The sequence below is a fragment of the Penicillium longicatenatum genome (genome assembly GCF_028827895.1).
Source record: "Penicillium longicatenatum strain IBT 33135 chromosome Unknown contig_1_segment0_segment0, whole genome shotgun sequence".
In the NCBI taxonomy this organism is placed as follows: Eukaryota; Fungi; Ascomycota; class Eurotiomycetes; order Eurotiales; family Aspergillaceae; genus Penicillium; species Penicillium longicatenatum.
In genome coordinates this window covers 2,783,777-2,809,111 of record NW_026643119.1, presented here as the reverse complement: position 1 = coordinate 2,809,111, position 25,335 = coordinate 2,783,777, and the positions used below count along the sequence as shown (strand labels likewise).

General features: G+C 49.5%; 9 protein-coding genes across 9 annotated transcripts; 4 read left to right on the top strand and 5 right to left on the bottom strand.

The window, feature by feature from the left end:
- Window positions 1-1,105: 1,105 nt before the first annotated feature.
- On the bottom strand, window positions 1,106-1,606 carry N7484_001807 (NADPH-dependent FMN reductase; the record flags this gene model as incomplete). Its single annotated transcript, XM_057112227.1, has 1 exon — window positions 1,106-1,606. The coding sequence occupies one exon, from the start codon at window positions 1,604-1,606 to the stop codon at window positions 1,106-1,108; it is 501 nt and encodes a 166-aa protein (XP_056976964.1).
- Window positions 1,607-2,311: 705 nt separating this feature from the next.
- N7484_001806 (uncharacterized protein) lies at window positions 2,312-3,711 on the top strand (the record flags this gene model as incomplete). The annotated part of the gene is made up of 3 exons (XM_057112226.1): window positions 2,312-2,402; window positions 2,475-3,262; window positions 3,316-3,711. The coding sequence occupies 3 exons, from the start codon at window positions 2,312-2,314 to the stop codon at window positions 3,709-3,711; spliced, it is 1,275 nt and encodes a 424-aa protein (XP_056976963.1).
- Window positions 3,712-4,588: 877 nt separating this feature from the next.
- Window positions 4,589-5,351, bottom strand: N7484_001805 (glutathione S-transferase family protein; the record flags this gene model as incomplete). The annotated part of the gene is made up of 2 exons (XM_057112225.1): window positions 4,589-5,065; window positions 5,142-5,351. 2 exons carry the CDS (start codon window positions 5,349-5,351, stop codon window positions 4,589-4,591), a joined length of 687 nt encoding a protein of 228 aa, XP_056976962.1.
- A 445-nt stretch (window positions 5,352-5,796) lies between these two features.
- N7484_001804 (uncharacterized protein) lies at window positions 5,797-6,796 on the top strand (the record flags this gene model as incomplete). Its single annotated transcript, XM_057112224.1, has 3 exons — window positions 5,797-5,846; window positions 5,914-6,367; window positions 6,446-6,796. 3 exons carry the CDS (start codon window positions 5,797-5,799, stop codon window positions 6,794-6,796), a joined length of 855 nt encoding a protein of 284 aa, XP_056976961.1.
- Window positions 6,797-11,418: 4,622 nt separating this feature from the next.
- Window positions 11,419-13,293, top strand: N7484_001803 (fungal specific transcription factor domain-containing protein; the record flags this gene model as incomplete). The annotated part of the gene is made up of 1 exon (XM_057112223.1): window positions 11,419-13,293. One exon carries the CDS (start codon window positions 11,419-11,421, stop codon window positions 13,291-13,293), a length of 1,875 nt encoding a protein of 624 aa, XP_056976960.1.
- Window positions 13,294-14,872: 1,579 nt separating this feature from the next.
- Window positions 14,873-17,872, bottom strand: N7484_001802 (uncharacterized protein; the record flags this gene model as incomplete). Its single annotated transcript, XM_057112222.1, has 3 exons — window positions 14,873-17,107; window positions 17,162-17,573; window positions 17,634-17,872. The coding sequence occupies 3 exons, from the start codon at window positions 17,870-17,872 to the stop codon at window positions 14,873-14,875; spliced, it is 2,886 nt and encodes a 961-aa protein (XP_056976959.1).
- A 1,695-nt stretch (window positions 17,873-19,567) lies between these two features.
- Window positions 19,568-22,051, bottom strand: pmt4 (dolichyl-phosphate-mannose-protein mannosyltransferase; the record flags this gene model as incomplete). Its single annotated transcript, XM_057112221.1, has 3 exons — window positions 19,568-20,028; window positions 20,103-21,741; window positions 21,821-22,051. 3 exons carry the CDS (start codon window positions 22,049-22,051, stop codon window positions 19,568-19,570), a joined length of 2,331 nt encoding a protein of 776 aa, XP_056976958.1.
- Window positions 22,052-22,655: 604 nt separating this feature from the next.
- Window positions 22,656-22,954, bottom strand: N7484_001800 (uncharacterized protein; the record flags this gene model as incomplete). The annotated part of the gene is made up of 2 exons (XM_057112220.1): window positions 22,656-22,679; window positions 22,796-22,954. 2 exons carry the CDS (start codon window positions 22,952-22,954, stop codon window positions 22,656-22,658), a joined length of 183 nt encoding a protein of 60 aa, XP_056976957.1.
- Window positions 22,955-23,252: 298 nt separating this feature from the next.
- N7484_001799 (serine hydrolase domain-containing protein) lies at window positions 23,253-25,079 on the top strand (the record flags this gene model as incomplete). Its single annotated transcript, XM_057112219.1, has 1 exon — window positions 23,253-25,079. One exon carries the CDS (start codon window positions 23,253-23,255, stop codon window positions 25,077-25,079), a length of 1,827 nt encoding a protein of 608 aa, XP_056976956.1.
- Between the last annotated feature and the right edge of the window lie 256 nt (window positions 25,080-25,335).

Below are 25,335 nucleotides of genomic sequence, written 5' to 3'. Positions count from 1 at the left end.
TACAGAGCTTTTAACAATACGTCTTCCGCCTGCAACTAGGAAACCCCGACGCCCGACGCCCGACGCAGCCATCAAGATGATTAATGAGCTCGCCAAGCCTGCTAAGTCGGTCATCGTCAAGCACCGTGGTAAGAAAACTAAATGTGGATTTCTGAAGAAGGTTGTTGTCGCATGTGATTATAAAGGTGACTATGTTGCAAGGGGCACCGAAAACTCACATAAGAGGAAAACAAATACGTATGCCTGTGATGCAACTTCCAAGCTTCAATCACATTATAGCCAGTACCTGAAGCCCTGGACCCTCATAGTGGAGTGTGACACCAATTCAGTCTTGATCAAAAGAGTGTATCCGCAGCAATTACAGTGACTGGGGGAGGAACAGAAGGAGAGATGCGGCGACCTCGGGGGTATGCCTAGGGCAAACCACGTTCCTGGTGCCTTGAAGCATCAACACCTTCCAGACCGACCAATCGGATACCGCCAAACTATCTCACTACTTTACATCCGAATCATCCTGCTTACAACCACTTATCGGCCCGTCATATCGCCGAGCTATCCCATCTTCGTGTCATCTGATGTTCTAACCTGTTCTCAACCGTCACATAGAGAACAGTTTCCATCATCATCATGAAGCATCCAAAGGCAGCTACTTGCTGTGTTCACCATAGGTGCGAGATTGTCAAGAAGGGGAATAGTATCAAATCAATGGTCCATCTCAAGACGCCAACACACAAGATCTGTACTACAGCTCTTAACAATAACCCACAAGATATCAATAACCTCTGAGTAAAACTAAGTCAAAAGTTTTCAACAGTCATACTCCGATCCAGGCCCTCTTGATAGAGCGTCCTGCTCAAAGTGAATGGTTATTCCGGAAACAACTTGATGACGAGGATTAAATATACTTGTCTTCTTTGAAGTGCACAACATTAATCTTGAGATGCTGAAAAATTATGGTCGGGGAATTTCTACGAATAGCGTAAACAAGACAAACCGATACAATATGCCATTGCTTGGAATTATCAGTTTTAAAATGTATTGGGCAGTCAGTCTATCTTAAGCAGACTTTTTTCGTAACACAAACAATACTCCGAGGTATGACAAGCTAAGTCAGCTGCAGCAACTCCGAAACCATGATATGTATTTTCTGCTCCTCTCCCTCCTCCATCCAGGTCTTGCACATCGCAGGTGTCACCTGACCCTCGCGCTCGCATTCCTCAATCGCCGTCTTGGGACTCACCTTCAGCGCCACGGTCGTCGCCGTCGGGCGCATGCGGAGCCCCGCCAGGATGCCGCGCAGGTGCTCAGACGCCTTACCACCACCGTGTCCACCATACGACACGATGCCCGCCGGCTTCCCCGCCCACTCGTGGTACAGGTAGTCGAGCGCGTTCTTGAGCACTGCGGGGATGCTCCGGTTGTACTGCGGCGTCACGAACACGAAGGCATCGTACCGCCGGACCAGGGCTGACCATGCGCGTGTGTGCGCATGCACGTAGTGGGGAGTAGGATCCTGGGCTGGGAGATATGAGGGCACTTCTGGTTCGTTGTACAGGGCCAAGGCCTGCGACGCTAGGTCAACGATCTCGACTGTTGATTCTCTCATTCTTTCATTTTCATGTGCGGGGCTTGGTGGGTTGCAGTTGGACACAATCGTACGCTGTATATATGTAGCAATGTAAGGATTCAACCGTCGGGGTCGATTACTGCAGATAACCACAGCAATCTTTATCTTCGAGGGTGACATAAATGGCGAAAGGCAGAATGAACGATGATGAACGAGGAGGGAAGAGAGAATGATGCAGTAGCCACTGATCCGCTCCTTTTTCTGACGTGTTCGCTCCTTAGTCTTTTCAACATTGCGCTCTGCCTTTGGGGTGTCGTATCATTATATATGTATATTCTTGTCTTCTCACTGACTTTTCGTCCATTAAAGGCAAAAGGTTTCCAAGGTTTATTTAACATCATGCTCAAGTGGGGGTGGCCCGAGCACTGGAAGTGCTCCAATTCGTTGGTGGCCAGAAGGAGTTATCCATCCACAATATTATATTCTCCACTCTCCGCAGCCTCCCCATGTTAATTATTGTTGATGATTCCCATTCCGTTTCCCTCCCATTGCCCTGGACTAGGGCAAGTTTCATTAATTATGAACAATCAAGAAGAGTACGTTGGTAAAATGGGTTCATCCGCCATCAATAAGTGCTCTACAGAAGGCGCATCGAGGCCTCAAGTTACGAGTGACAATGCATCATCCAGACCTCACTGTCCTCTGTGGCTACGATTCCCGCTAATCACACAGGCAGAGAATGCAATGCAACTTTCCCGACCCATTAAGCACCTGGCAACCGGAATTGTCGCAGCGTGCGCGGCGTCGACGCCATTGGGAAGCAATATACTCCTGCGTATGTCAATTGTACCCTAATTGTTGGGGGGGGAGAGCAATGGAACTACCTATGTAACATGTTTACTTCCAGCGGCGCTGGCAGGTGCTACAAGAGACCTGCATACCACGCCCACCATCATGAACCTCTCCATCGCTTTCTACTGTCTTGCTGTGGCACTTACCCCTTTGTGGTGGTCCACGCTCAGCCAACACAAGGGCTGCCGTAACACCTTCATCGTGTCCTTCTTCCTATTTATCATTTTCAATATCCTCGCTGCAGTGAGCAATTCAGCAGGGATGTTCATTGCCATGCGTCTCCTCGCTGGGGCTACATCGGCTCCGGTGCAGTCGTTGGGTGCGGCGACGGTGGCCCAGCTCTGGAGCCTTGATGAGCGGGGTCGCGCCATGGGCATATTTCTTCTGGGGTCCATGTGCGGCACTGTGTTTGGGCCGATTATCGGGGGGGCCCTCACCACGCACTGGAACTGGAGGAGTACCCAGTGGTTCATGGCCATTTACGGCTTCATGATCTGGCTCACGGTGCTCCTCTTTCTACCCGAGACGTCCAGAAGACCCAACAATAGGGATTTCTCGGAAGGGGAAAGCCGGAACGTGCTCTCAAGACGAATACAGGCTCTGTGGTCCACCCTGGTGGCGCCGATTGGGCTCCTGCGCTTGCTCAGGTTCCCTCCGATCCTCCTCACCATCCTCTACACCAGCGTTACATTCGCGTCATACTACAGCGTCATGATCGTTATCCAAGCGACCTTCTCGACGCCGCCTTATTCTTTCAATGCCATGATCGTGAGTCTCCTTTACCTGCCCAACGGCATAGGGTACGGCCTTGCGGGCACCCTCGGGGGCCGCTGGAATGACCGCGTGAGGGCTCGCCGTGCCGCCTCCGCGAGGCGCCCGGACGCCCCCTTCCCCAGGATATGCTTGCCTTCAACGCATGGTCGGCCGCAATTGTATACCCGTTGGCAGTTCTTTGCTCCGGCTGGGCATCTCAGGAACACGCTCCATGGCCGGTAATCTGTGTGGCCAACTTCTTCTTCGCGTTTGGGAATATGATGGTTCTCAGCATCACTACCGTCATGCTAACTGAATTCGTCCCGAGCCAGCCCAGCACTGGCATGGCGCTCTCAAATTTAGTGCGAAACACCTTTGGTGCGGTTGCATGTGTTGTGGTTCAGCCATTGATCAATGCCATTGGGGTGGGGTGGCTGCTCACTATTACGGCGGTGATTTGCTTGGCCGGTGCCCCATCCTTGTGGTTTCTCCAGCGGAATGCGAATCGATGGAGTGCAGAGATGAGAGAAATTGTCTGATTGACTCTTTGGTTCTATACGAGTAGTGGCTGTGCATGAGGGTTGCGGCATGAAGTCTACATTTCTGGGATTCAGGCACCTGGTGATGTTAGACTACGGCAGTGTATATAAAATTCGTGACTGTGCTCAATACCCAACCTCTATCATATGATTCAGGCTAATTTTCCCGACATAATTCAACATGGGGGAGGGTGAAAGGAGAGCGAGCGGAGTAAGGGATATCGATCATGCCATATACCACATGAATCGTGTAACTGTTGTAATTCAGAGTAAGTCGTTCTTCCATCTCTTCTAAGTTGTGGTCTAAAGAGGATATTAGGCGCTATAACCACAACGAGAGAATCAAGTTTCAATTTCAATAAACTTGGTTCCTCGTATAGGCACTTAGGGAATTATTTCCGATGGTGGGGCATCGTTCCTGATCTGCACCAGCCTCATATCACCATAGTAACGATAAGGGATACTAGCAAAAATACGCTGTCGACGCGTTGGCGATGTGACTCGGGAATTGCTTGATTCTAATTGCCTAGAATGGTCGAATAATGTGGATGATCTATGAATGTGGATATGCCGCAGTCTACCTGGGCCCAACCTATTACGTGGGACCCGCAACTTATGTCAAATCTAGAAGCAAATATACCCTTAGTAGCTTTCAACCCTTTCGGGATGCTTACCTGTGTCTGGTGGTATATAGATCAGTTGCCGAGCATGCTCTTTCAAAATGGATATAAAATTGTTACTGTTCACATAACCTTCGCCCTCTTCCCACTTTACATTTCCATGTCAACATAACATTTCAGCAAGCCTGACCTTCGATTCCATTGATCATTAATCCATGACCATTCCAAGGTTGAACAAGGAAACATATCCTTCCCTTCTACTCATCATCTCCAGTCAAAGATTTCGCTAGAGCCGCCCGTGTTTCCATGACTTTTGTAACCGCCGGTCTTTCCACCACTTTCGTCCACCAAGCTGCAAAATGAGGAAAGTCACTTTGAGTCTCAACATCATAGTCTGGAAGAAACACTGGAAGCATCGAATACAGAGGAACATAGCACAGATCTGCGTATGAGACCTGGGGTCCCAAAAGGTAAGGACCACCGCTCTGCCTAAGGTGGGTATCCAGAACTCCCATCAGCCTCTTAATATCCTTGCTCAAGTAGTCGTTGGCAGCGACGAGCTCTTTGGCGTCGTAAACTTGACCCATCCGTAATTTGTATCCGCAGGATGGGCCCTGTGCCGACATTTGCAGGTGCAGCCATGATCGCGCACGATATTTGTCTTGTAGTGAAGAAGGCGTGAGAATCGATTTCGAGTCGTATAGGTCGACCAGGTACTCAATGATCGCACCGCTCTGCAAATGAAAAGAGCAGGATACGTCAGGTCATGTCATGCACCTACGGAGCCGTCGAGCATGGAGTGCTACACACCTCAAAGAGCGTAACATGATGGTTAGGATCCTCAATTGCGGGAAGTTTTCCGTTCGGGTTGAGGCTCAAGTATGGCTCCTGCTTTGTTTCCGGGAATTCGAGATACTTGGTTTGATACGGCACCCCCAGCTCCTCTAGGATCAAGGCTACCTTCCATGGGTTCGGAGCTCTGGTATGTGAATAAAGTGTTATTGGCTGGGGATCGGCCATCTTCAATTGCCTACAATAAAGGAATGGGAGTATCGGGTTGACAGGAGGAAACTCGGACAGCCGTGCACATTCTTTATCGACAACAATGTAAAATCGGCCAGATTAATATATTCGCACGAGATCCAGCCTCTAAACACGTTCCCACTTTTCGCGATAGTATCCTTTGAGGAACTTCCCCTTTAATGCAATACCCCTTTTGGATGTTGAGGATACCTACGTGACACAAAATGAGTTTGAATCCCAGAGGAGAAATCATTGTCACCGGTAGCGTCGACATGTTGAATTAGATAGAATTATGGGGGTTTCCTTATGCGGGCCGTTGATCCATTTTAAATAGACCCAGACATGGCACTTCTGCCGCGAGAAACCCCTAGCTTGCACCTTCGACTGCCTCTGCTCGACCGTTCGACATCGATTACTAACGAATCATTCCTGAACTGACACCATGGGCTTTATACCAATCACCATTTCAGCAGGGCAGAACCCCCTGGTTCAGTCAGTCTCTTCCCTCCCGTACAGCCCCGAAATAAATTCCACGGGACTAAGATATTACATGTTTCAGGTTTGATGGGAAGATACAGACCCAATTTCTGGAACCACCTCCTGGAACGGCTTTCCAGATCATGCAGACGTACAAAGCGCTCAAAAAAGAGGATCGGAGTGGTGCCTACCGGGGTCCTCCTCCACACTTCCATGTGCATCAGACCGAGCGATTCAAGGTTCTCAAGGGCCGAATTGGGGTGGAAATTAACGAAGAAGTCCGTATATTACGCCCTGGTGACGAAGTAGCCGTCTGCCCCGCCGGAAACATTCACCGCTTCTTCGTCGATACTGGAGATGTTAGCCTCACGGATCAAGAAAAAAAAGACTGGGATGGAGAGAGCATCCTGATGGTCAATGCTACCGATAGTGGTAAGGACTTCGTCCTCGATCGGATCTTCCTAGAGAATTGGTATGGTATTCGAGTGGACAGCTTCAAGTTCGGAAACAAGATTGATTTTATTCAGCAATGCTGCGTAAGTTTCTATGAACCATCTAGCCATGGAACAGTATTTTACTTCTCACAACTCATATTAACGGATTTATAATCGCAGACGTTCGACGGGGGAGACCACTACCTTCCCTTTCCATCTAACCTTCCCAATTTCATTTCAAAGCCTTGGTCAGTCTGGATTCGTACATTTCTTGGGTACTGGATCACAATCCTCGTGGGACGATGGGTCGGTGGGCTGCTGGGGTATCAGCCGTACTACCGAGAGTACACTACCGACTGGGAGCTCGCAGTGGCCAAGATGAGTCAAACATGGTTTTACCGCAAAAACGTCCATACGGCGTATCGAGCCGCTTCCAGTTGGGCCAAATTGCAGCAGATGACGCCGTTCAGTGACAACGGCGCAGCGCAGATGGGACTTGATGGGCTTCCTGGGGCCAAGAAGACAACATGAAAATGATTTCATGGGAAGGCAGCGGGCTCTCTCTGATACGAACCAAATGAAGTACATGATGTTTGGGAAGTAAATTGTACTCGTAATGACTAGGAAACATCTATGTACACAAGAACGAAGGAGGACATATCTAACGTAGCTCCAGCGGATTACCGAGCTCAACCACACCTTACATAGTTCACAGTTGATACCATTATTTAATATTATACATAGTTGTCAGGCTGGGTCATTGATGCACTGGCTAGTACTGAGCAACTCCAATAGAATCAGATGATTGGTTGAAAGGATTGAGATCAGTTGAGCGATCCCAGAGGTCAATGATATAAAATCCTGGTTTTTTATGTCACCATACTTTGGTCACACAAATAGTTACTACCTAGGAGAAATTGAGTGAATGATGAATAAGCCTATACCGAAGGGCCCTGGTGGTATTTGACCACTCCTCCAGTTCGTGGTAATCTTTTGATTACCTATATTCCAATATACCAAAAAAACCGCACAATCTATGCAGATTCTTCTTTATCACGAGGCTTGTAATTTTATAGTTGTTTATATCAGTATGGGTAACCCATGGATACCCATGGCCGGCCGCACTTATGCCGCAGCCTATGTAAAAATAGAAAAAAAAACATAGAATTCATCTTCAGAAATTACTATACGCAAAGCACGCACATTGTAGAGTAACAATGATCACATGAAGATAATACAATCATTAACATAATAAACTATTACGTAGTACACGATGGGTGAATTGTTGTCTAACAGAATAAGGTCGTCATGGCCAATCTTTGTGGCAGCAATATCGGATGATCGATTGTAGTCAGGGTTGCGCTACATACAGAGCTAGTGCTACAGTAAGGGACAGACTGTCTAGGCAACTAGAAAGTTCAATAGTGCTTGTTACAATCTGACGTGCATTTGCTATCGTCACACGAGTCAGGTGGTACATGGTATAGGTTGCATCACCTACCCCGCTGTCTCTCCTGTTTTCCCTCTGTCATATTGAATGTCTTCGAGATAGCTGCCTTAAATCTTATAAGGATGGTTAAAGGGTCGAACACCTTCACAGCAGCGTTAAAATTTGAGACGAGTATAAAGAACTCTAAAAAACGTGTACGGGGCGTTTCCACTTTGAGCTGACAACCATCATTCCTGTACCTGTACTGGATGGATATATCTGCCTTAGAGTGTGAGATCACCGATATGGTGACCTGCGGTTATGGCCTGACAGGCGCTATGTTATCAGCATACATCAAGCAAATGAACACCCGCAACATCGTGCTGGAACAGAAATCAGACATCACAACGGCTCCTCGGAGCATTGCTATCGATGACGACGACGGGACCTGTTTCCCCCAAGGTATAGGCCTGAACCAAGCAGTCTACTCGGAGATCAGAACGAGTGAGTTTGCCGACTTTTGGATAGGACAGAGGCGGGCTGGGACATGTATAAGAATTTGTTGTCGCCAGGCTATTCCTAGCGATGAAAAAATTCCTAATAATTGGCGGAAGGGACCCTAGTTTCGACAAATAGGCGTTCATCAAGATAAACCATGGAACGGTAAGGTGCTATTTAGCCTCCGTAGGCTACCAAAGTACTGATCACTAGTTGGATCATTCAGACTGAAGGCGGCACAGGGCATATTAGATTTGTATGTCATGAACAACTTACATGAGAGAGATAAATGCGAAACGTAATGGCAGCCTGTGAGAGGTGCAATCTGCAATCAAGTTATGACACTCCCGGACTCTCAGAAGATGAGCAGGGCACACTCTGCAACTATAGTGAAATGCAAGAAAAGGATCACTCGGTTCCATTGATATTGTCATTGGGGCCAATGGAAAGAAGGACTTTTAAGGGAGCAGTGCCTCGAGCTCGAGGAATTCACATGGAACATGCTCATCGGTATGTGATAGCAATATAGCTCTTGTAAATACTAAGTCTTTCCTACTTATATTGACACATAGGGTCTTTTATAGCGAGACATAAGTTGCTCTGAATTAGGAGATCAGTCTTCCAACGGATAAGACCCATCTCGACTTCCCGCTGTGGGCATTGGACTATACAACCGAAGGGGTATACGACCTATCCTTTCAACTTTAGACTTGGTAGTGTCACAGCCAAGACCGAAGGTCCCGTCTGATGCGTTGATACCCTGACATCTATCAGATCCATCACTATGGACTGCACACAGAGAGTGGTGCACAGAGGAGCATATGGCGTCAATCAAAATTTTAACCAAAGCATATAAGAGTTTTGAGGTAGTTGGGAAGAAACAGAACACATTGATGGAGACAGGGTTAGGACGCAAATAGGAAAGGCTCTATCTATACGGTATATAACCACAATATCAGTACCTCACGAGCTACTCTCATAGACCATAGAATAGTAGGAATAAAACTCTGGAGCCTTCGTCCTAATTGTTTCTATTACGCCTTCCACTAACTGTACTCCAAATATACAAGGATACGGCCTAAAGCTGTCAAAAATATGCATATCATGAGATTTCTTATATTCGCACAGTTTGTGGAACCTGCACCGCCAAGCCTCAGTTTCAGCGTCGGACCAAATCTGACGAGCCACAACCTCTCCACGCGGCCTAGGCTTGAGTCGACGCCTGTTACTCTCTAACCAAACTCCTTCACCTATCACGACGTAGACATCAAAGGGTGTCGGTGCCGGAAATCATGACATTTATTGATAATTATCACTAACTCACAGACCAGCCGTGAGTGAATGTCTTGTTGTGCCAAGTACCCTTTCAACTCGTAATATCATGTGTTATCTCTTCGGAATTTTGAGTACTGAGAGGAAGACGATATTAGATGCTTTATTTGGTAACCGTTCTAATAATCGAGGGCGTCGAGACCATCACTGGAAATCGAAGCAAACATAGCTGCAGGACCGCAAGAGCTTCTTCTCCTTGGCAAATTCGCTTACCACCAAACACGGGCCATTTATCAATAGATCTCGAGAGGGGTAGAAGATCACAAGATCGTACATACCATCATCTGGACAATCTTTAAAGAGCCTTTCCTTTTCCTTTTTTTTGGGGGGCACTGAGCGTAGCACCTTGACAATATCAATCGGAAATTGGAATGGGGAAGACATTCCGCCATCTGACTGTCGATATGAATATTTCCTGTGGCTTTTCCGACTAAACTGAGAGCGAGGAACAACTAGCCCCGCACAGCGATATTACACTAGACTCAGCACGAAGCGCGCAAGACATAGAGTCGGCAGCGAAGTCAGCTTGTTACCTGTCAATTTTTGTTCTGTTCTCGTCCTCCCTTCCCCCTGTCAAGACCTTCCCCCTGTCAAGACGCCAGCGCTAGAATCTTATTTCCCGGAGCCGAACCCAAAATCACTTCATGAGGGTATTGAATGGTATTTGACAGATGTGTTAGGGTTTTGATTTAACTAGGCCTTCCTAGGTGTTCCTGTCCGGGTGAAGGATTGATTTATTGGCTAGTACTGATGATGTCCAATCGAATCAGATGATTGATTGAAAGCGTCAGCAGATCGTCTACCATCAGTATATCGAAAATACACCGGTTGGTCCATCACCATAGGAGGAATCGATACGTGAGGACACTAATTAACTATCAGGTATTTAGTTCTCCGCGTTGACATCCTCATTGTTACTCGAGAGTTGAATTCTATATTGTTGTCCAAAACCACCTTCAGTACTTCACCGTTGAACAGCGATGAATTTCAGCTGTATAGAAGCTCCTACGTAACCGACCTACCTGGCGCGTTACTTATCACATCTAACAAGTATTCAATAGTGTCCAAGCCCGAGTGTGGCGTGCGGAAGCATTAGTACCATTGAGGACAGACTTGAGGCTGGAAAGAAGAACGACAAGTCAGAAAAGGCTTATATCTTGACAGCATCCATCCACTTTGGTCGAGAGCTGAGTAGGCGGTTTCTAGCGCTACAGCAGCATAGCAATCCATGCCCCAGCCTCTCCAAGTAGCCAGCACACAGACCCACTAGCAGAGTCGCACTGGAGACCGACACATGCTGCACTCGAGGATAATGACTTCCTCGGTCTTATAAATGAGGGACAATTTCCTGCTCCAGTTATGATCAACACCGAGTCGAAGCTAAAGCTTTATTCATGAACATTCTTCCGTTGCTTCTCCCTAACGCGATTGCCGGTCCTGTTTTCATCCACGTTTTCCACCCATGTTCTACACATTCGCCGTTAATTCACCGGACCCCAAGTCTCACACCAACATGCCGCCTCCCCACGGGAGCGGTAATACGCTGCTGACAGGTACCGCCCGGCAACGATGTAATACTTTCAGAGCTTGTGAGAGGTGCCGGTTGTATCGCATTAAGTGTGGGGACAAGCCGTGCGCCACGTGTCGGGAGCAAAGGGTCCAATGCCGATGGCAGGAGTCAAAGTCGACAACGATGGTGACCATGTCGGCGGGGAGCTCGATCAGCAGGTGTCCGAACTCCAGTGGCGCGCAGAGCAATGGCTCAGAGAAATATATCGCGTCACCCGATCTGTCTCCCCGTTGTAGTAGTAGTTCGATCTCTCGATCAGCCACCGCAATCGACCTGACAGACTTGCTGCAATCGACAGATTATGCTCTCGACAACAGCTGTCACATGAATATTCCAGATCCCGGTATTGGGGGCAGCGATAACCACAGCATGGCAGGATCCTCTCTCCAAAGCTCTGTATGGACCACACGCCAATTTTTCCGCAGGGTATCATCGGTGCTGGCCCTCGATGACACCAGAGAAAAACCGTTTCCAGGGCTCCCACGATCCACTACTTTGACAACGAGCTCCGACGCCAACGGGGATGGTGGTAGAAGTGTGGATGGTGCCGTGAGAGCGGGCGGCGGCCGGATGATGCCACCACCCACAACCACAAAACTCAACCCGCTCACTAAGGAACAGCAGTGCTACTTTGTCCGACTCTTCTGGAGCGCCCTGGGTCAGTTGTTTCCTGTCCTGACCGAGTCGGAGTTCCAACGCCTGTATGATTCTGACTGGCAGAGCTACATCGAACGGTGCACAGTGAATGGCGCGCTAGTCGACTGCATCACGGCGGTGGGCCTCCAGTACGGGCTTATCGCTGGCCGCGGAACACACATCCTGGGCCTGGGGGCATCCGGACATAATTATCTCGCGCCGGCAGCCAATGCAGTGCGCCGCTATAGTCTAGAATACTTCATCCGCTGCCGCAACCACGTCCATGAGGAGAGCTCGCGTGTGACGGTCGAAACCATTCGCTGTTATGTCATGATGGTACTGTATTTGCTGCAGACAAACCAGGTAGAGAGCGCCTACTATATGATCGCCATTGGGGTCCGCTGCGCCTACGTCAGCCAACTGCATGCGGAACCACCTGTCCATCTCAACCCTGACGAAGCCATCGGCCGCAGCCGCCTCTGGTGGCTCCTGTGCTGGCTCGATCTGTACTGTTCGATGCAGCTCGACCTGCCCACCTCGGTCCAGCACTCGTATATCACCTGCCCACTGCCGGTTGAGCCGGGCGCTTCAACAAAGGTCGCCAACCCATCCGGCTACATCTTTCACATTGCTAAACTGGTCGCGGTGGTTTCGGAGCCGTTCGACGTCATTTTGACTGCAAATCTCCTCGGCAGCCGAGCCCAACTATCATCTACCAGTGCCTTCCATGAGTGCGCCGAGAAATTGTCACCCTTGATGAGGCAATTGGAGGATTGGCTCGGCACCCTTCCCACCCATCTGCATTTTGCGGTGCGGACCCCGGTAGGCAGCAGCAACAGCCGCAAACCCACCACCTCCGTCTGTCCCATCCGTCCCTTCATTCCCCTGAGCATGCCAGATTGGATGCAGCGACAACGCATCATGCTCGAGCTGCACTACTATAACGCGTGCATCCTCCTGCAGCGGCCGTTCCTGTTCTGCGGCGAGCCGGGCCCCAGCCCCGTGGCGGGGCTAATCGATGCCGCGGTGCAGTGCGCCACAGACCTGATCGTCACGGTGCACGCGTACCACTTGGAGTCGGACATATTCAGCGGGCTGCCCGAGTTGGTGCAATTTCAGTGGAACGCCATAGTCACGTTAGCCGTCTTACTCTACATCAATCCGATGGGGCCTCGCACGGGGTCGGCGTTGCAGTCACTCGCGCTCGCCCAGGCCACGTTCGAGAGTTGGGCACATGCGAACATCCCTGGGGCCGCGGTCGCCCACCGGATCGCCAGTGCAATCACGTCACGCCTCGAGGACTTTATCGCCGGCTTGAGTCTGGGGCTCGGCGGCGTGCTGTGGGAGATGGATGTCAACCAGCTGTTTTCACCTATGGAAGATGAAAGCCCGGAGAAGAAAATGGCAGCGGAATATGCAGGAGGTTTTTGCGCGGGCTTCTCGGATGCCAGCATGAATCCTACGCTGAATGTCATGGCAGCCATTCCGTTGAAGGACCTTTCGATGGAGGCCGATCTAGCATTAACGGGGTTTGATGGTGAAGAACCCTTTGACCGGGTTTAGAAATGCAGCTATAGTGCCAATGTCGTGACGCGTCGTAGTTCATAAGCCAAGTACCCAGCGCGGACCGAAATTGAAGACGACCTTATAAGGAACCCCAGATCCGTCTTTATATAATACTAGATCAACGTCTCGGCCAAACTAACCAAGTTCTTAAAGTTAAGAGCGCTCGATAGTATAGCAACTAGGTATAAGTGACTTCACTATCACGAAAGGATGACATATAATACAGTAAAACGTTTATAAGGGTATTATAGTCATGAACGAGCATACTTAACTACCACTCTTATGAAATATTTTAATACAAATAAAATTCTCAAGCTTTAGGAAACACAAAACTGCTTTTAGAATTTCAATAGTACTACGGCCCTATAGGGGGCCGGACCGCCCGCGGAGCATTTATACCTAGACCTCGTGAAATATATTTAGAGGGCTAGTATCTCCCGCCCTCCGCCTGCAAAAGTGCGGGTCTATAGGCGGCCCTTGGAGGGCGGCTCGCGGGCGGTTCCGAGGTCTATAAAAAGGGAAGTAGCTTTAGATGACCTTGACTAATAATGAATAGTCGCGCCGAGAGATATGCCCGGGGAATTTATTCGAGCTTATGAAGATGTAGTTAGCTTCAGAAAAGGGAAATCATCGAACGTAGCTTGGAACCAAGTGGGTTCTCTCCATGAAGCAATCGCTTCTATGGAGACTCTTAATCTAGATGTATTGGTGAATTAACACGCATTATGCCCAGATGTTGATAATGAAGAGGAGTGATGAGTATGGATTTAATGGGCGTATGACTATGAATGCGGGAACGGGATGGACTTTTTGGAGGTTATGTCTGCGGAGGAGATTTTGGAAGAGGAAGGGGTATTACTGGAGAGATTGAGAATGAGATAATGTACTATTGAAGTCTCTACAAATTCTTGGAAACTAACTTACTCATTGATATCATCTGTAAGGTCAAGATGTTGCATATGTATTCGGTCTCGTTTGATGTGCCGTCTCATACGAGGGCGTGTGGGGGCCTACCAATGTTCTTTCTACAAAGCAGTAAGATATCTGGAAAATTGCAATGATAAAGTTCATTGTTAGAGATGAAATTAGTCGAGTAGACGATATTTCTGCCCGAAGGGGAGAAATGAGATGAGAAAACATATGCAGCGGATTCGACAATAAAAAACAAGAAGATGATCAAACATAACGCCATATCCGCCATGCGCCAATGCCAAAAGAATCAAAGGAGCTTATGTATTCATACTTTCTGACACCGCTTCCTGAGGATATGACGGTGATACAGAAAAGGAAAAGCCCCAAACAGATAGCGGAGACATAACTCCAAGACACACGTGAAGGAGAGAGAAATGAAAAAAACAGAGCGGCTGATAAACAGCCTCAAATGTATGTGCGTGATCTTCGTGTCATGGGGGATGCAGCATAGAAAATTAAGGAGAAAGGGAAGAAGAGAAAAAAAAAAAAAAAAAAAGAAAAAGAAAAAGACAGGAGGGAAGAGAAAAATTCTATACGTTGCGGCGCGACAAGGTATCCGCAGAGATGCATGCTTTTTCAAATGAAAGGGAAGGTGTCCTGACTCCTAATGCACGACACTCAACAGATCTCCGAAAGATGAAGTTCCTCGCTTCAGTTTCCAGCTGCTCTTCTTCTTGTCTCGTTTCTTCATCATATCGGCCCAGGCCTCATCGTCATCTTCATCATCAGACGCATTCTGCACCTTTCGGATGCCAGGACCGGCTTGACTAGATTGTGATTCAGGTCTGACGGTCACAGTAGCAATGGAGATTGATTTCGGGATGCTTCCAGTTGACTTGGACATAGGCAAGTGCGCATTGGGACGATTTTCATCGTTCCAGGACTTATGTAGTGGTGAGGCATGGTGGTTGAGGTCGCCTGGAAGGGCGGAAACGGGGCGGTACCGAGATGAGAGCCCTGCGTTGCTACGCTCCGAGGGAGCAATCGATGGAGCATATCCCGGTGAGTGTTGTTGATAAGACCCGCCAGACAGATTGGGCATTGGTGAACCAGTTCGACGCATGGCAATGTTTGGGTCGATCATGCTCAAAGTACGTTGGTCAAAGTTGGGAGCATTGGGTGTAAGTCCCGGCATGGAGACTGGTCTCATATTAGAATGTCCAGAAATGGAAGGAGGGCCTGTCATCATAGGGCCGACCATCATGGGACCAGCCATAGAAGGCGGGCCCATGGGAGCTCCCGGCATAGGCCCACCACCCATCATGGGGGGTGTTGCCATACCACCTTGCATCATGGGCGGTGGAGGACCGTGCATGCCCTGCATGGCCATCATCTTCTGCATCCACTCCATCTGCATGTTCATCATTTCGGACATCTGGGCCGTCAGTTGAGCCTGAGCCTGCTCCCCCGGAGTCATTGCTTGCTGAGGTGGTGGTGGTGGCATCATGGAGAATGGCCGGGGTACAGCTCCCATATCGTACATTGCTTGAGTATTTGGGCTGCCTCGTCTCATAGCCCGCGCCTGTTCCTCCTGCGCAATCACCCCAATAAGGCCTCCAGGAGGCCCCGGTGAAGAGGCAGGACCGCCATATACTGAGCCACCGCCCATAGCCAAAGACTCCCTGTTGGTTGAATTGACCAGACTAGCACCAAAATAGGGATCCCGAGGGAGGTTCCTGGCGAAAACGGGCAGGCTGCCTCGTTGGTCCTGCTCGACACCCACGAGTGAGCTGGAAGATGATGCATAGGGATTAATAGAGGCACGAAGGTTCGGGTTGGAGCTTGCGTTGGCTAAGCGGGTAGGCGGCCGGTTGCGATTAGGGAAACCATGAGCTGCAAGAATCCCCAACGGAACATCTTCATCATCACCACCCTCATGGCTTTTACCGCTTGAGGACTTGTCACCCGTGCTATTTAGGAAGACGGGAAGGTTGGGAGTGCTGCTGCTGGCGCCGCTCATCACCGGACGGAGCGATGGCGACGGAGCTTGCTGGCCTGTCACTTTCATCATCTGCTGGCGATATACGGACAAATGGGCCTCTTGCTTCCGTCGCTGCAGTGCCGCCTCACGCTGCTTTTCGGCCTCATCTTGTTCATCAAAATCATCATGATCTGAGTTATCCTCGCTATCAGACGCATCGCTGTTTGAACGTCGGAGTTCCTGTTGCTGGCGATAATGCTCAAATTGGGATGGAGTCATCACCTTGTTGCCAGGAGACACCGACTTGGGTAGACTCTCCGCAAATTGAACCGCAAGCCGTGCATTTTCCATATGATCATTTATAGCAGGTGATTGTATGTTCGAGAACATTGATTCCGGTTCTGGGCTGACTTGCGCAGAGTTGCTCGCAGAGTTGCCCGCATGACCATTCTTGAGAAGTGGGGTGCTACCGGACGGAGATATACCCCCAGTCTGTCTCGGGGGAGAACCGCTCTCTTTACTCCACATAAGGGAGCTTTTGACCATCGCAGCGTCCTCATCGTCAATTGCAGTGGAGTCTCGGTCTCCATAGTACATTATGCTTCGTCGCAACCCCATATCCGACTGTCTTTTGGGCCGGTCCAAAGCCCGGTGTGAGGTGGTAGCACCAAGCATTTGGTTGGGTGCTGGGGATTGTCGACGGAAACCAGTCACCGTTTCAGGAGTAGACTGAGCGGGCGAGTATATGTCGTTCTCTCCGGGGCTATTAAGCAAGCCCTCCTCCGAGTGACGGCTATTCCACGAGTGAGGAGGCGGCTCGACAGGCGCTGATCGATCTATATCAATAGGTGGAGGCCGTGCAGCACGGCTAGTATTGTAGAAATCTGGTAGCGCTTGCGTTGGCGGAGTAGAAGCTAACTGCATGAACGTTAGCTGGACCCCTTGCATCTCATACGGATCTTAGCTGCGTACTTTATTGGCCGGCTGAGGGGAAGGGTCTCGCATCAGAACACTTTCTCGCTTTCCTAAATGATCAAACATCTTTCCAAAATCATCACCTCCCAAGCTGAACTCCTCGTCCGTGAGCTTTGGCGGGGTGGCTGTTTCATCCGTAGTGCCGCTCACAGCTCGTTGTCTTGTGGATTGGTCCGGGGTAGCGTGCCGTGGGGGAGCCGGAGCAGAAGATTTGAATCGTGCGCCAAATGAAAAGGTCCTGCCTGCAGCAGCACGTAGTCCTCCCGCAGCAATCGGGGGTGGAACGGGGATGTCATGCATTCGGGAATGTGGGGAGGCATCTTCGGGCGAGGCGATCTCCGTAGAGGAAGGCTGGGTCGATGAGGAGCTAAGCCGAGTAGAAGTCGAGCTCTCATAGTTTGTCGCTCCACTGGTACGGTGTTTAGTCATTCGTTTCCTGAGAGAATCCATGGACCAGGCACGTTCATACCGAATTTTGCCCAGGGGTTGTTCTGTCCCCGCGAAAATGTTATCTGAATCCTCTAGCGCTGAGGGCACCACATTGCCCTCACTAAAACGTTTGCTCAGCGGAGCACCGTCAGACATTGATCGCTCGGCGCTTGGGCGCTCAAAGACCCGAAAGGATGACTGTGGTTGGGCTTCCACATCCTCCAGAATGTTGCCAGATGACTTTCGCCGAGCGAAGCTCTTCGGTAGCTTGATAGGCATCGTGGGTGGTGTAGAGAGCAAACCGGACTTTGAGTATTGAAAACCTCCTTTAATCGCGAATCGGTCCCATTAAGGTTCCGTGGTTCCTGGGTGAGATTGCCTTTCTGAGATTGACGTGTCCAATATGGCAGAGCAGAGTGAGGGGGAACGACCAGTCACAAGGAAATACAAGGAGAGGGTTTTCGCGATCGACGGGTGCAAGGGGAGAAATTGATCCACGGATCAATGGGTCGATCAGGGGACTGCGAAAGAATGGGGGGACGAGTCAGTCGATAAAGAAGCTTCTGGTACGGAGATAACAAGCGAAGAGCAATACGCTTCTCTAGCGGCAAATCAAGACCCGGAACCCACCATGTGGGTTGACACTCTCGATCCTTTGCGAAATCCACCCAAAGAGAATTTGTTGATCTTTTCACAGCACCCGGATCGCATGAGATTGCAGTCTTGGGGTAGAATGCTCACAGGCAAAGGAAAGGAAGAAAAAGCAGAAAAAGGTAACCCACCGGACTGAGACCTCTTCTGGTGGCCAGTTTCACTTCGCCGAGATTGACACTTAGAAGCACCCGCAGCGAGTCAGATCTGGAGAGTAAAGTGGGGAGTGGAGTAGAGAAGTCAAAGGGTCGGGTAAGACCCTGGACGATCACCGAATCCCGAAAGAATGAAAGAAACAGAGCAACGAGGGGATCTCGGGCAATTAGGGATGAGAGAATGTCAGGAAACCAAAGTGAAGAGAAGAAAACGACTAAAGACGTGAACGGTTAACCGGAGTCTAGTCCCTGCATTATTGCCTTTCCGTGGCTGGGCCGGGACGAGACTGGAGACGCATGTACGCTAATAAGTGGTATAAATGGCTTGGACGAATGAGAACCGATCATGAGGCGAATCAGGCCAGATCCGAGAATTATGTATTCTGGTACTTCTGAATTTGAATTTTTGCTTTTCTGTTTCTGCGCCCAAGTGAAACCTCCTTACTATGTATAGTAAGCGGGACACACTAGGAGAGCCTGAGAACCCGCTAAAAATAAACGGATCCCCATTACCAATCCGGTACCGTACCTTTACACGTTCCATGGTTATAGGTTCCACGCCTATTCTACTCCAAACAAATAAACATGAGGAATGCGACCCATATTAAATTAATATATCGAGAATGTGGTGGCGGAGAACTGCAGACGTCGCTGTATTTTGCAGGTATGATCTGATTTATCACGTCTATTCCTGACTGACCTTCCAGACGACTCCTTGCCAGCCGAAGCTGATCATGGTGACTCAAGTTCTGATTCTTCTCCAGCTCCACCTGTGGCCGTACTATTGTAACCAAATTACCCAAAACGAGGTTCGTCCACCCAGACCCACCGAGTCACGTGAGATCGACGAGCCTTTTGCCAAATGGTTTTGCGTTTTGGTATTGTATTCAGGCTTCGGTCGGCTGATGACGCCTGTACCACGCCGTCGTCACACCGGACTCGACTTCACTAGCCTACGGATTGGATGGAAAAGTCAATCGGAACAAGAGGAAATAAAACAGGAGTTGAATATACACAGCATATCAAACGCCCGCCGTCTTCACCGAAATCTCCCTCACAAACAACTCCCCAAGATTCTAGCACACTCCTGATAATACATATCCTACAGATCATGTAGAAGATTCAAATTCCCAACACGTTTCATATCCTGATAGGGGTGGAGGGGGGATTATTTGGCAAAGTGGAGATCGTAGTTCAGCCACTTGCGGGCGTTAACGCCGGCGACGTCCAGGCCGGGGGTGCCATAGGTCAGAGGCGCATAGAAAATGAAGCCACCGATGGTGGCCCCGAGAATGACAACGGTCGCGGCCCATGCGGCAAGCACTGAGTTGAGGCCCATGCGCTCCTTGGCCGTCACGAAGCGACGTACATTGCGGCTGACCCGGCCCTTGGCCTTACCGGAGGGATCATCTACAGGGGGTGCGGCAGTGGCGGGGTCCAGCGGCGACACGTTGAAGATGAATTCAACCAGTGCACCGGTCACCATGGTCGAGGCCAGGTGGGACGGCAGGTAGTGGTGCAGGAAACGCTGGCGACCCATCAGCCAGAAGGGGAAGTAGTGGGCAGCCCAGCACAGGAACAGGAATCCAGTGCTGTTGTACAGGCGGGAACGAGTACCAGGACCCCAGACTATAAAGGGAAGAAGAGTAAAAAATTAGTCATCTCCAGTACCTAGGAGCACGGGGCGGAACTCTGTAACTTACTTTCCTCCAGTGCATCGATACCACGGCGAAGCGAGAGCTGATCCGCTCCGACAATGCCGGCAAACACAGCCAGCAAACTGCTAGCGATCCACCATCCGATGGGGTTACCCAAGAAGTAGATTTGTTCACGGGTTTCATTCTTAGTCCAGAAGCTCACACCGCGCAGCAGGAAAGGCCACTGGAAGGGCTCGGTGGCATAGGGGTGGCTGCTAGTCAGTGCATTGTTATGGTGGAACATAGCACCCTGCAACTCAAAGTACTTTCGCAGGAAGGAAAGCGACTTGACCTGGCGCTCCTCTTTCTTCAGACGAGGGCTACCCTCCTCAATGCCTTCGATTGTCTCCGCGTACCAGATGTTGCTGGACTGAAGGATGTTCTTGTTTCCGTTGATCTCGGCTTGTTTGAATCCCCACTCAGGGAGCGGAGTAGTGTGGGTCCACATGGCCACGCGAGTCGGAACGTGGATGAGCTTGATCAAGCTTGAGAAAGTGCGGAATTCTTGGAAAGGCTTGCCATTCTCGATCTTGAGCTCAAACAGGGTATCGTTGTGGCGTTCGCCAGCGGCCAACTCTTGCGAGATGGTGGTGAACTCCTGGTTGGTAGGGTAGTATGGAGATGCAACATCGTGCGTCAAAAGGTACGAGTCAGTGCCAACGTGACGGAGCTGGATGACGTCTCCATTCCGCACACTCTTGGACTTGCCCTCGGCCAGGGGAACAGTAGGCAGAATCTCCCACAAGTTGTTGGTGTCATTGTGGGGGTAACCAGTGACCTGCTGACCTTGGCTGGAGATGCGGCCATCGTCATACCGAAGAGGGTACTTCTCCCAGTGGCTGTGAAGGAGAACCTTGGTGTCCTTGTGGCGCATGCTGATTTGATCGAAGTATTCAATTCCAACCGACTGAGCAGTCATTGCATTGTCGCTGAGGGTCTCTTGGAACTCGGGGGACATGAACTCATCGCCAGGACCGGAACGGTTGAGGATGGTAAAGTGGACCTGGAACCAGAACAGGTAGAAGAAGAAGGGGATGATAACAAGACCCACTCCACGAGCAACAACGTGCTTGATCCAGGTGACCATATCAAGAGCACCGTCGCGCCGGTTGATATCCAATAGATTCCACAGGTCGATTGCGACGGCCGCACCAATGGTGACGAAAGTGAAAACACCCACGTATTTGGTCGAGATGACACAGCTCATACAGAAACCGGTCAAAAGTAACCACTTCCACCACTTGCGACCAAACGGCTGGTGTCGTAGCTTGTAGAACCGGACATAGCACAAGATACTAAGCGCCATGGTGATGACCAAAGTGGAATCCAGGAGGATGAGGCGGTCCTCACCAACGTGAGCATTGTCAAATACCATAAGACCGGCAGCCAGCACACAGGCAGGCAAAGAATATCCGGATTCCCACATAATCAAAAACACCACGGGGATTGTCAAGGCACCGAGGGTTGCCGGCATAGCACGAAGGGACAAGTAAGGCACATTGTTTTCGATGTACGAGTCGCCGATGTTCTCGAACAAAAAGCCACCATCGAATCCAATCAACCATCCCACAAAGGCAAACAGGAGTTTTCCGAAGGGCGGGTGAACGTCGAAGAAATAGGTGCGTTGGAGGTAGTATGAGGCAAACTAGAGGACATGATACGTCAGATGTAGGTTCCCCCTTTTTCCAATTGCGATTGAAACTGGCACGCTCTAAAAATCATACCTTTCCAAAGTGAACCTCGTCGAAAACAACCTCATTGGGGTAATCGATCCGCCAGAAGCGGGTTATGAAAGCCAACAGGGTCAGAATGGAGATGGCCAGCCAATAGTCCCATTCCGACTTGGGCTTGCTCGGAGCTGCCACAGGCCTCAATGAGCCATCATCGGATGGTAAAGCAGTGGAAGCCTCCTTCTTTCCACCTCTCTTGCGCAGAGAGGGTGAAGGGGACGACATGGTGAAAGGAAAAGAAAAAGAGAGCGACCGTGAAACCACCTATAGTAAATAGACTTCCGAAAGCGTGAAGCGTCAGCAGTAGCTCGTCAACGAAAATTGATTACAGGGTATCCCAGGAGGAACAAGAGCTTACCAGAACCACCAAAGGGCATGACACCCGGATAAAAGACCAAGGAAAGCTGAAGAGAGGATAAGGGAGGGGCCGGATTGGGGATTGCGTGTCTTCTTGGTTTCGGATGCAGACCAAAGGCGGTGGGCCCGAAACACGCGCTACTCCAAGGGTCCAGTGTCGTGACCAGTTGTCACCTTTACAAAGAATCGCTATCGACACAAGAGCAGTGTTTCTGTTATTCAATGCATTTGGCAAAAAACATAAATCCAATTCTTTAGTTAAAATACCCACTTTTCATTGCTCAGGAATATTAGGACTGCAGAGATTTACATTCAATAAGGCCAAAAGACAAGTATTACCCACCTAGAAGATGTGACCTCAATAAAATTTATTCCTGATACCCAGAACTTTAATGGATTGCAACAAGTTGGCCGACGCAAACGCCTCATTGAAATCCAGAATGAGACTCGCGAGTGCCGTGACAAGAACATGTCAAGTTGCCAGAGCCGCCGATGACTGTTCAGATTGAAGTAAGTTCATAAAACATACTAGATATGTATGAAGCCATCAAGTCTTTGCTTCAATGTTTCTTGCCACTTCGAGGTCGGCGTCAGCTTACGTATCTCTCTTACCTTGATGAACCATATATACCGCTGTCCAAAATGGAGTGCTTTGGGGCCAGTTGGGCTGAGTACCTGGAAACCAAAGAAGCCAAGATCAGCGTAAAACAGCACTGGACCCCAAAATAGACACTGGAATAGAGAAGCGGCATTTACTGTAGACCGGGTCATAGTAATATAGATGTTTACACCTTGATCGTCATAGGGACCCCACCTAGCGGTTCATGACACCAAATCGGGTTTGGCGGTCAACAATAGATGCCTCATCGACATAGTAAACTTTATTTCCCTGTGGGATCTGTTGTCTATGACCCTATTTGTAGTTAAATCTACCGCTATGGCAAAACACAGCCTTGGACCTACTGTCAGCAACCTCGACGTCATCATAAAGGCCCTGTAGTATAAGTATTCGTAGATATCAGATGCTGGTTTTGTTGTCCATTCCATTGATTTCAGTTCCTCTTTCACGATGTATTCTACATTGAAATACACAGCACTGCTGTTGGCATACGGTACAACTGGCTTTGCCGACTACCTTGGCCCAACATACCCACCACCAGTCGACCTCGCTAGCCAACAGAGTCTGGTTAAAGCTGCATGGAAAAATCTTACTACTACCCTTGACTCTTATCTCAAACACAATTCTAATGGCACAACATCTACCGCCATTTCTGGTATACAAAACACCACATTCTCTACGAACCTCTTTTCAATTCACGATCCGAGCGCCGCAAAGCTGCAATACCACTGGACCAGCCCCGAAATAGCTAGCTCCAAGAATGGCACAAATAAGGTCAATGGTGACAGCATTTATCGTATGGCTAGTGCAACCAAGCTGTACACTGCCTACGCCGGTATGATCACTCTGACCGAGGAGGAATGGAACCGCCCACTGAGTCAGATAAACCCTCTGTTCGCCGAAGCCGCTGCCAGGGGTACTGAAGATCCAATCTGGCACGTTGAATGGGACAAGGTCACGCCCTGGGCACTGGCATCCCAAATCTCCGGTATCCCACGCCAGGGATGGCCAGCTCTGGATACACTATACAACTTCACAATCTACGATTACCTAGGTCTCCCGACAGAAGACCCGGTTACGGCTTGGGGTCTACCACCAACCAATATCTCGACATTGGGACCCTGTTGGGACCCTAGGGAGCCATGCGACGGTCCAAAGCTAATCAGATCAGTCCGCAACCAACCACCAGCCTTTCTACCCTGGCAAACCCCAATGTATGCCAACGACAATTTCATGATGCTTGGACTCATGATGTCCAACATAACGGGACGGAGTATAGGAGATATCTACAAGAAAGCCATCTTCGATCCGCTAAACCTTACATCCTCGTTCTCATCTCCACCAACCTCCCGTGCTGATCTCGCTCGCTCCGTTATTGCCGGGGTACCAGAATCTGGCTTCCTAGTCGATGCCCCCGCCACCACTGCTTCGGGCGGTCTATTCACCTCAAGCAACGATTTCGCGAAATTCGGTATCGCTGTCTTGAATAGTACCCTTCTTCCTTCGAATACCACCCGCAAATGGATGAAGCCTCATTCACACTCCGCTAGTTTGACTTACTCGCTCGGTGCACCGTGGGAAATTCTTCGTTATTTGGACCCGGCTACCGGAAAGGTAACGGATCTCTATACCAAACTTGGCGACTCGGGTTCCTACGGTGCAAACATCGTGTTGATACCAGATTACAATGCTGGTTTCAGTATCCTGGCTGCATCCACCGGTGCCGAGCGCGATGTAGCTACGAATATTATCCTGGATTCTATCACGAACACGATCCTTCCTGCGCTAGAAGCTCAGGCTGCGCTAGAGGCAACGAAGAACTATGTTGGGACGTACGAGTCTACGGACTCTGCTTTGAATTCGTCCATCACTGTTGCATTCAATCAGTCTTCTGTCATTACATCCAAGTCAGGCTTGAGTATCACACGCTGGATCTCGAATGGCACGGATGTTTTGGCTTCGGATCGGTTCTTGGGTGGTCGGCCGAGGCTTTTGCTTAGTATTCCTAAGCAGACTGGAGACGGGCAGGAAGGTCAGGTTGCTTTTCAGGTTACGCCCCAGCCGCAACTTTGGAGCTATTTCACTTCTGGTGCGGAGAGACTTGATGCTGTTGGGCCGTTTACTGGACAGTATAATACGAATTATGATTGGTTAGTGGCGGATGCAGCGCATTATGCTGGGCTTGGAATGGATCTGCTTGTTTTTGGTGTGGATCAGAGTGGTAATGCTACTTCTTTGAGACCTGCTGCGCAGAGGGTTACGTTGCACAAGAAGTAGGGTCTTGGACTGCTACATATGATCGATCCTTTACTGTTCCAGACACATTGCTTTGGTTTCTTTCCTATTTGTAATTTATTTTATTTGATTTGACTATTGTCTTCTCCGTATTATTGACCGCTCAAAGTATCGTTCAAACAATAATCAGAATAAGTGGAAATCGAGCGGAAACAAAACAACCTTGAAACAATGCAAATGAAATGCTCCGCAACCAAAATGCATATATATGGATGTTTCTTTGCAAATAACGACGCCT